Below are 10122 nucleotides of genomic sequence, written 5' to 3'. Positions count from 1 at the left end.
ACTACTTCTAATACTACTACTATAAATGTTGTTGTTGCTATTATTGTTGTTGTTATGTGTATCTATATCATATTATACGCGACACGCCGACACCGTCGTCGTGTATTCATACTAGGCCGGCGGGTGTTCGCGGACCGTGACCACTTTGGCCGGCGGGTGGGCTGACGACGACGACACGGAATGACGAGCGCCCCCTCCACATCCATCCACCGACGAACACGCTCGACGACCCGAACGCGACCGCCCGCCGACACCGCACCGTAGGCCTCTAAACCCCGCGTACCGCTCACCACGTTTAACCCGTCGAAACACGCGGGGAACGAACTCGTTCGGCGCATCGCGCGCGCTCTACCGGTGTAACAGCGAACTGGCGTTAATACAAACAAAGAACGTGTCCAAAGCACGTCCAAGGTGTACGGACTGGAAAATGTGAAATAAAAAAAAAAACATATCACCGAAGGGTGTTGTTTACCGTTTAGCAGCAGCTATCGTTTATTTTTTCTCGTCAGGCCGGGCGTATGTTGGCGACGTTCGATTAACCGACCGCATTTGTTCCGCCGTCCGTCTCTGTTGTTCCGGTCCGAGCCGCGAGTGTCGCGTAACCACCGCACCGCACCGACGACGACCGCCGCCACCGTGTGGCCCGACAGACAGTGCGCGTAAAATGTCCCGCGGCCGCTCAGCGGTTTCACGGCCGTCGTCCGATTGAGCAGCGTATCAGCCATTTTGTTTGCCCGTCGACGACAGTTCACCCGGTCGCTAAGCTCAACGAGAGCGACACCTCGCGAATCCTACTCGGGCGCCGACACGATCTTGATGTACCACACCGGAAGCGCAATCCTCTACGTCGGGATTACATAACTTTTAGTGAGTACTACACCGTGGTTGCGCGTGTCGTGTGCGCGCGTGTGGCCGACGGCCGCGGCGCGCGCACACGGCTTAGATGCACTTTCGGCCATCCGTGGCCGATCCGACGACGGCGGCCACCATGTACTGTCACGGAACTTTTTGCGTGCCTCCCGCCGCAGCCGCCGGCCACGGTGACAAACCACCATGAGGGGGACCCCGGGTTCGTCTTCCCCCTTGGTTGGATGGCTAGCCGTCCAATCCTGTTTGGATACTGGTTTAAATTCCCCAGTGTCTACTGTGTAGATTGTGGAGTATGTTTTCCCTACCCAGCCGTGGTTTATTGAAATGTCTCCCCGGACAGTTGTATCAGATATTTGAAAAAATTTGAAATATCAGAACTATCTACCTAGGTATATTATAGGTGAAGTACCTCTAGGGTTTGGCTATGGTCTGGTTTCCATTCGGCACTGTGACATTTTCTGCCTGGCACTGATTGTGGAATGTGTATTACGATCAGTGAACAAAATAGTTTTTTATGAATTGAATATTAATTAGGTGGTAGGTGGATTAGAAGTGATTAAAGAAAAGACTATAGCTAAATAACAAGACTTTCATAGGTACATATAACAATATGAAGTGATTAAATTCATTTGAAAACTAATTTGTTCTTTCTATAACTTAAAAATGTTGTGTATTTGGTAGGTACTTTTAATTTTGATTCAAATACAATTCAGTCAAGTACTTAACTAGTATTTGTATTATGACATTTCTTAAGTACCAGGTGTATTTTAAGAATATCTAGGTACTTCCAATAAAAAAAATAATTCTGCCTGAACCAGGGCTAGGTTCTCGAACGTTGGGTATTTAATGGCGATTTTTAATTTGATTGTTTTTTTATTTCTTACATTTTATGCACAATATTATGTATTATTATTAGGTAGCATATTAATATGTTGGTATGAAGTCATTAAAATGGTTTAAAATTAATGGATATTCACTTTCTTACTGAAAATTTCAACTATTTTATTTACTAATAACTAGTAAAAATACAATAACATAATATCAGTGGAACTTGATTTAGGGAACACTTAATTTCTTGGCAGTTGGGAAAAATCATATTGATCCGAATCAGGAATTAAGACAGGGTTTCTACCTAATTACTCATTGATAGGAACATTAAACATTTTCAACACTCATATTATGCACTATTCAGTGAATATTGTATTTTTAAAATATGAACCTGTTATGAATAATATACCTATTAAAATAGGCTTTTTTTTTCTAAGTCATTTTGACTTAACATCATTATTGTTGCGAATAAAGATTTAAAATAAAAAATGAGAGATAGTTCAAGTTATCATTATTATTATTATTTGACAAACAATTTTTGTTATTGTAATATTTTAATAAAATATTTAACACCAACTATTTATTATTAAAATAAAATACTAGGTCTTAAGTTGGACATTTTCCAAAAAAAAAATAAGTTACCTATTACCCTTGCTATTACCTAACCAAAACTTTATAATACAAACTATTATGAGTAGATTCATATCTGTATAAAAAATTGAGTGTTCTCTACATATAATATGTGTACCTACCTTTATTTGAATATTAATACAAAATAACAATACTTCAATACCTATTAAATTATATATTAATATTTATTTTTTAAATTGTTAAATGTTTATTGTAAAATAATAATGGACCTAGCAATAACTTATCATTGACATAAATAAGTTTTAAAAAAATGTATTGAGTACCTTAATCAATTAAGTAGGTAGGTCATAGGGATCTCTACTACAGGTATGGCTAAATTCAATCTGATCACCCACCCCCATGTCCCGGTTACACAAGAAAAAAATTATAAACATTTTGTACAAATGGGTATTGATGTATATCTATTTTCTATAAGACTATACTCAATGGTAGGTAGTAGCTAGTTATACAGGGTGTTTCAAAATGATTCATCCGATTCAGGTTAGGATGTAATGTAAATCGGATGAATCATTTTGAAACATCCTGTATATTACAAGTTATAAACTTACCTATTTAGGCATAATATGCTAATAATTAATAATTAACTTGAAATTAGTTCATGATTATATTTTTTTATTATTTAAAATGATTTTGCTATTTTAATAAGGTATTTGAATTTTTTAATATTAATTCTAGGTATTCAATTTTTAAAAACAATATATTTTGACTTTTAGTATACTTTATAGAATGTACCTACTATTGCTTTGTATTCCTACATCATATAGGTAGGTAGCTATTCATTTTTTGAAATAGGTTTAAGGAGATAATAGTTACAACTTGCAGACCTAGATTCAAATGATTGGATATGCCTTAATGTAACTATATCTTAATTTTTCTCTAACCTATTAAACTATACTTAAACTCAGATATTTTTTTTTTTTTTGGGGGGGGGGGGGGTTGTGTGCCAGCAAAACATAATTTATCCCTACCGGCTACCATAGGTTCTTTATCTGTGATTATATTCCTGTAGAAATTGAACTTATTAATAACTCTTAATACTCTTAGTATTTCTAATACATACATAATATTTAATAACAATAATCGATCATCTACTTATGTAAGAAGATATTGTTTATTTTGTATATTTAGGGGAGATCTCTTAAACGGAAATCTCTTAAACCTAATTTGTATTGTTGAAATAAATAAAGATAATCAAATGTAATATATTCTCAGGTTGTCTAATTTTAATGTTATGATTTTAGGAAAGGATAAAATGGTGTTAGTGGTCGGGGCTCGCGGTCCTGGGCACGGATGGCGGCCCCAATGAGAGAAGAGCTGGGTGGGGCGGTGGCGGCGTCCACAGATAGTGTTGGAAGTGGCAATGGCAACAACAACAATACCAGCAGTAATGCAAATTTTGAGTATGATGACAATGAATGGGATATTGGTATAGGCGATTTAATTATCGACTTAGACGCAGATATTGAAAAAACAGGATCAACATCTACAACTGCAACTAGTGAAGCCCTTGGTGTTACCAATAGTGCGGCTACAACAGTCGGTTTAACGGCTGGTAGTGGAGCCATGTCAGGAGCAGCTGCCACTGCACCCACGGCCACTACAGCTGGCAGCAATAAAGCTACTGTTGAGCATTCAGCTACTGTTGATAAAGGATTAAAAATGAAAATCAAACGAACAAAAACGGGGACTAAGAGCTTTGAAGCTAAACATGAAATCGTCAAGCCCGGCGAACAAAATGGATCTTTAGCTTCCACCCAATCTCAGTCAAGTGGCAGTGCCTCTTCAAACGATTCATCTGGATCTTCTGCCGAATCCAAACAAACTGGTATACCTATATATTTTTTAACTTAATTATTTTTAATTAGTTGAAGAATAATAAATACAATATGGAATTATATTTTTGTTAAGGTAAACATTCCAGTACATCTAGTACTAATTGTACTACTCCTACAACCAGTACTACTTCCACTGTAAGTTCAGTAAAACGTGGATCTAGCAGTCATCGAAGAGATAAAACAAAAGACAAACAACATAGTTCATCTACAAGTGGTGATAAGTGTCATAAAGTAAATTCTAGTTTGTCTTCTGAACTTAATGGTCGAGGTCCTGTTAGTCAATCAGCTCCTAGAACCAGCACTTTCCCAGCTTTATCAAGCAATACACAGTCACCTAATGTACCCGGTCCTGGACCACCGGTTGGAGAAGCAGGGACTTCAACTTCTTCAAGTGTGGCCAATGGTCCGGAACAAATTATATCACCCCCAGTAGTTCCAATGGAAAATACCCAAACTACTACAAAGTCTTCTGCGGCATTATCTACCTTATCAAAACCTCTGCAATCTACCTCACCACCCCCAACCAACAAAGTAAAGACTGCTAATAGTTCAACTTCTGCTTCCCTAACAGAGCAAAAGGTATATAAATATATATAATATTTATATTATATATATAAACTTATATATTATAAATTTTTTTATCTTGAGTATTCGTGTAGGAAAAATATTTATAAATTTGCTAACCATAGTTATCAATGTACAAAAATAGTTAAATAATTAAAATTGTAAGTTCAACTAATTTTATCCCGATCAACATTAACTATAATATTTCACAAATTTTTATTTTATTCAACAATTTATATTTGTCTAAGTTAACAAAAAAAATATTGTTTGATATTCAAACAGACAAATTTATATATTTTAATTAAGTTATAATTTTATTTTAACATTTTATAATATATATTACTTGTTATACATTTTCAGGAAACAGCTGATGCCTGTGTTGGTACTAGCATCAGTGTTGGAACTGTTACAGAACCAGATTGTTTTGGGCCATGTGAACCTGGAACACATGTTAATTTAGAGGGAATTGTATGGAACGAAATTGAAGGTAAATAGAAAAATAAAAGAAATGTACATTAATAGTTTTTTCTATAGACACTTATTTTCTTTTAGTTCCTATTCTAAAATAAAATATGCATAAATATGTTTCATTAATTAATAATTATAGGTGTGCTTGTTGTTAATGTAACATGGAGAGGAAAAACTTATATAGGCACATTATTAGACTGTACTAGACATGATTGGGCTCCACCTAGGTAATTAAAAAATTTATAATTTTCTTATTTTGATCATACTTTTTATCTTTGTTAAACTAATAATACTAAATGTTTATTATAATTTATTTTAGGTTTTCTGAAGCATCTGCTGGAGAACCGGAATGCCGTTTACCTCAAAAAGGACGTGGAAAAAGGGGCCGTGCTAGTTTAACCGCTAGCCCCAGTAATGATTTGGTAAATTTTACTGAAACCAGATCTTCAGTTCATAGTAAACTTCGAAGTAATGGTACAAATAAATGTAATAGCAGTAATAATTCAAGTAGGAGAGGTACATCATCACCCACACCGTCTTCATTTGTACCACCACGTTCAGATTCTAACAGCTCTAATAAGAGGAAGAAGCCTCCTGGTTCTGAAGATGAAGCTTCAGGGAAGAAAATAAAAGCAGAACCAGCAAGTCCACCACCTATGTCACCTACTATGTTAGATTGCCCTGAACCAAATTGTTCTAAAAAGTATAAAAATGCAAATGGATTAAGATATCATCAATCTCATGCACATGGTGCTGCTTTGGACGATGAAGATGCTGACACTAAAGAATCTGGTGGTGCAAGTACTTCTGAAAATGAAGATGATACTAGTCCTGTTTCTGTGAGTAATTCTGGTATTCAAGATAATCTAAAAGAAGATCAGCCTATTGTCATTAGTCAACCAATTGAACAACCACAACTTTCCACAACTCCTCCAGTAACTGAAGTGGATCCTCCAGCTCCAATACAGTCTCCTCCTCTTTTAGTTACAAAACCTAGTGTTTTACGGTTTGGCCTCTCTGGAAATGAAGAGACTAATGTTGTTACCCCTACACTGACAGCGCCTAAAACAGTTCTATCAGTTCCTGTTGTTCAGCCAGCTCCTACTCCACCACCACTGCTACAGCCAGCAACTCCTTTACAAGCAATTGCTCCTACTTCTCAGTCACCACAACCCCAACCACCAATTTTACATGTACAAAGTCCAGCATCACAACAGTTACCTACACCTCCACAAATTCAACCTTTAGCACTAAATCAGCCACAAGTTCAAAAAGTACCACAATTCAAAGTAAAGCCAGCATCTGCTTTAATGCCCGCTGAAGATAATATGAAAGTCAATAAAGATATTAAAAATAAAGTTGCAACAACATCTCATAAAAAGAAAAACCGTAAATCACCAGCTAGCAGTCCCAGACCATTTTCCATTGATCAACCACAATTTGATAGCTCTAACTGTAGCCGCGATGATGTACAAAGTCCTGCATATTCTGATATCTCAGATGATACTGCACCAATTCTCGAAGTTGAGATGAATGATAGTATGAATAAACAAAAATTGTCTACTACTGATAAAAAGTCAGAACCAAACACAGCACATTCTCCTCATCCTATCCAACCATATAACCATATGTACCCGGCATATTATGGTCAACCACCTTATTTGATTTCCTCTGTTCAACCGAATGACACATCTAAACAAATTAAAGAAGGTGAAAAAATTAACCAACATTCACAAGATTTAAAAATGTCGTCTTCAACTGGAGATAAAGATAATAAGAAAGATTTACAATCAAATCAAGCGGCTGAATATCAGCAACAAAAGCTTTTGCAACAATATTTTAATTATGATTCCTATGTTCAAAATTATCCTTATAATATTGGAGCAGGATATCCCATGTCTATGGTACAAGATAAAGAAATGAAGCCTGATGATAAAAATCATCAACCTTCAATGCCTGGTACTTTGAGTGTTCCTCAGCCGAATAAAATAAAAACTGAACAAATAATACCCAAAGAAAAACCTTCCCATCAAAACGAAAATCATCAAATTATGAAAGAAAGCATAGAAATGAAGTCACAAATGAATTCAGCTTATATGTTTTCACGACAGCAGCAGCAGCAGCAGCAGCAGCAGCAGCAACAACAACAACAACAACAACAACAACAACAACAACAACAACAACAACAACAACAACAACAACAACAACAACAGCAACAGCAACAACAGCAGCAGCAGCAACAACAACAACAGCAGCAAGATGATGTAAGACGTTATTATGTATATCCAGATCAGAGACGGAAGGATCATGGTTCTGGTGATCATTCACATACAAAATCAAATACACAAAGTACACCAACTAAGCATTCTATGGGCACTAACTCAATACACAAGCATAAAGAAAAACATGAAGACAAGAAAGATGATAAAATGTGTAAAAGTTCTTCTCATATGTCAGAAGGAGTTAAACCTACAATGGAAACACAAGGACCACCTCCACCACCTACGTCTTCATATGCATATATACATCCGGGTTTTATGCAGTCACCCCATTTTGCTGGCGCTTTGGCATTTGATCCCATGTACAGGAGTGCAATGAATCCTATGTTGGTGCCTGGACCTTATGGAAATACGCCACCACCCCCTTATTTACATCCTCAGCTACATGCTCAAATGCAACGGTATCATGCACCTGAAGATCTCTCACGACCAGCTGTTTCTACACAGTCGTCAACTCCTTCCCAACCACCATCTGGGCCTAAGGCGGCTCTTGATCTCCTACAACATCATGCTAGTCAATATTACTCTTCACATAAGATACATGAATTACAAGAACGTGCCATTAAGTCGCCTACACCAAAACCGAATGCACAACCGGGCCTAACGCCAGCTCCGTCACCAGGAACAAGGCAATCTCCATCTTTAACGTCAACGGGCATAGTACCATCTGCCACTGAACGAACTACGTCTACTGGTCCTCCTTCATCTACCCAATCTTCTGGTAAATCGGGGTCAACTGGTGATCCAAAAGACTGCCGTTCACCACCTCCTCAAAGGCATGTACATACACATCATCATACACATGTAGGTCTTGGATATCCACTATATCCAGCGCCTTACACGGGCAAGCCTTTATAATAATTGTGTGTAATTGATGTCCCAACATTACTGTTCATCAATAAACATATTTTTTTATTGTATTGGAATTTATTGTGGGACATAAATTGACTCAATTAATACACTCTTATTTTAATTCTTATTAAGATATTGCTTAACTATCTTAAGTTATGATCTTATTTAAGAATTTTTTTCTATTTTATAGCTACTGTTTAAATTACCTTTGCCTAATTTATTAAGTCTATGGCTTTATTGGCCAGACTACCCAGTGTTAAAAAAAAAAAAAAAAATGTTTTGCATTAGGTAGAAGCATCTAATAACAATTAGCAATAATTGTTAATTGCTGTTGATATAATAATCAAGCATATTATTATGATGTGAGCTTCCTTATAGGTTTAAGGTTATCTTTAGATACATGAATGCCATTAAACAGTAGCGTCATTCTATAAATTCATATTTGACACAAAACTAAATATTTTTGCTCTATCAATTAAAATATGGTAAAAAAATAAATACTACCACAATATTTGTTAGTAGTTATTCCATACATTACAATCTACACAATTCATATAAAATATGTTTTTGTATGGACAAGTCTGATCAAAGCTAATAAAGGTTTTCCTTAGTTCCATTGGCTAATCATATATTTGATTTTATTACTATTATTATTATTTTATACTATTATAAATATTATTATTTTTATTTTTATAACTAATTATTATTATTTTTGTAATATTTTAATTAAAATTAAAAACTGACGGGTTCTTCGTATAATTTTGGAGTGGTCATTATATGTCTAATTAGCTTTAGGGAATAAAATAATTAATATTATTTGATTGGTATATTTAAATTGTATTTTATTAATTTCTTCTACCTTAAAATTGGATTTTTTTCAGCAGTTTTCCAATAAATTTGTTTCACTTAATTCAAAGGCTGTGATTTCGAATCGAGGCGAAAGATTTGGTTTTAAAGTCTTTAGGTGTACACATTCTTAGACAACATACAAATTTTTTTTTTTTTGTAAATTTTTATGTAAATATGTACAATTGTCAAATATGTATTCATTTAATTTGTAATAGTTTTATATTAATTTTAATTATTTAAAAAAAGGTACATAATATATTTCATATATTACATAAATTGCCTAATTGTACATAAATAATATGTGAAGAAAAATCACACTGTGAATACGCTAGGCTTTATCTAGGCAATCTTTATTAATGATGATATTTTATTTATTATGACTACATATATTAAATGTAAATATTTTATGTGGGATTTTTTGTACTATAGTTGGAAAATATATTTTAGTATTTTTTGATTATTAGGTGAATAAATTTATATTATTATTATTGTACACTTAATATATAGAAACCTAACTAGTATATTTTTTTTTAATTACTTATTATTAAAGACTACAACAATGTTGTTTTTTTGTCTGTTGATGATAAAAGACTGCACATTGAAAAAGTAAAAAAATTGATATTAGAAATGACTTAAATTATTTTGTTTAGTATTTACCTAAATTATGTTATCATAAATCTATAAAAGTTATATTTATTGACTGTAATTACTTATTAGTTATTGGAATTTAAAACATGTCCTTATTTATTCATGTTCAAATTCGGTTTTTTTTAAATTTATAGTTATCACTTATCATATATTATCAAAACATAAAAATTTAATATTTTTCCTTATTTAAAAACTAATAATAATTTGCCTCTAAAATGTAAAGTTATAGTTCTTCAAATTGTCTTCAGAACGTCATAATCTCAATTTGAAAAGATTCA

At 34.3% G+C, this 10122-nt stretch overlaps 1 protein-coding gene across 2 annotated transcripts; it reads left to right on the top strand.

Annotated features, from left to right (window-relative positions):
* Positions 1-371: 371 nt before the first annotated feature.
* On the top strand, positions 372-9626 carry LOC100165285 (zinc finger protein 608). Of its 2 annotated transcripts, XM_016802918.2 has the most exons (7): positions 372-867; positions 3591-4174; positions 4258-4763; positions 5109-5235; positions 5356-5443; positions 5536-8271; positions 9232-9626. In XM_016802918.2, exons 2-7 carry the CDS (start codon positions 3640-3642, stop codon positions 9269-9271), a joined length of 4032 nt encoding a protein of 1343 aa, XP_016658407.1. In that variant the 5' UTR covers positions 372-867; positions 3591-3639; the 3' UTR covers positions 9272-9626. The 2 variants fall into 2 exon arrangements, with proteins under 2 accessions (XP_016658407.1, XP_008181156.1); XM_008182934.3 differs by having other exon boundaries at positions 5536-9316.
* The last annotated feature ends 496 nt before the right edge of the window (positions 9627-10122 follow it).

Source organism: Acyrthosiphon pisum, chromosome A1 (assembly GCF_005508785.2).
Source record: "Acyrthosiphon pisum isolate AL4f chromosome A1, pea_aphid_22Mar2018_4r6ur, whole genome shotgun sequence".
In the NCBI taxonomy this organism is placed as follows: domain Eukaryota; kingdom Metazoa; phylum Arthropoda; class Insecta; order Hemiptera; family Aphididae; genus Acyrthosiphon; species Acyrthosiphon pisum.
The sequence above is the reverse complement of the archived record's forward strand: the minus strand, read 5'-3'. Positions and strand labels throughout refer to the sequence as shown.

Bases quoted from the DNA above. Each gene is read 5' to 3' on its own strand.
- LOC100165285 (XM_008182934.3), top strand. From the start codon at position 3,640: ATGGCGGCCCCAATGAGAGAAGAGCTGGGTGGGGCGGTGGCGGCGTCC. The intron at 4,175-4,257 runs GTATACCTATAT...ATTTTTGTTAAG, and splicing joins TGCCGAATCCAAACAAACTG to GTAAACATTCCAGTACATCT. The intron at 5,444-5,535 runs GTAATTAAAAAA...AATTTATTTTAG, and splicing joins CATGATTGGGCTCCACCTAG to GTTTTCTGAAGCATCTGCTG.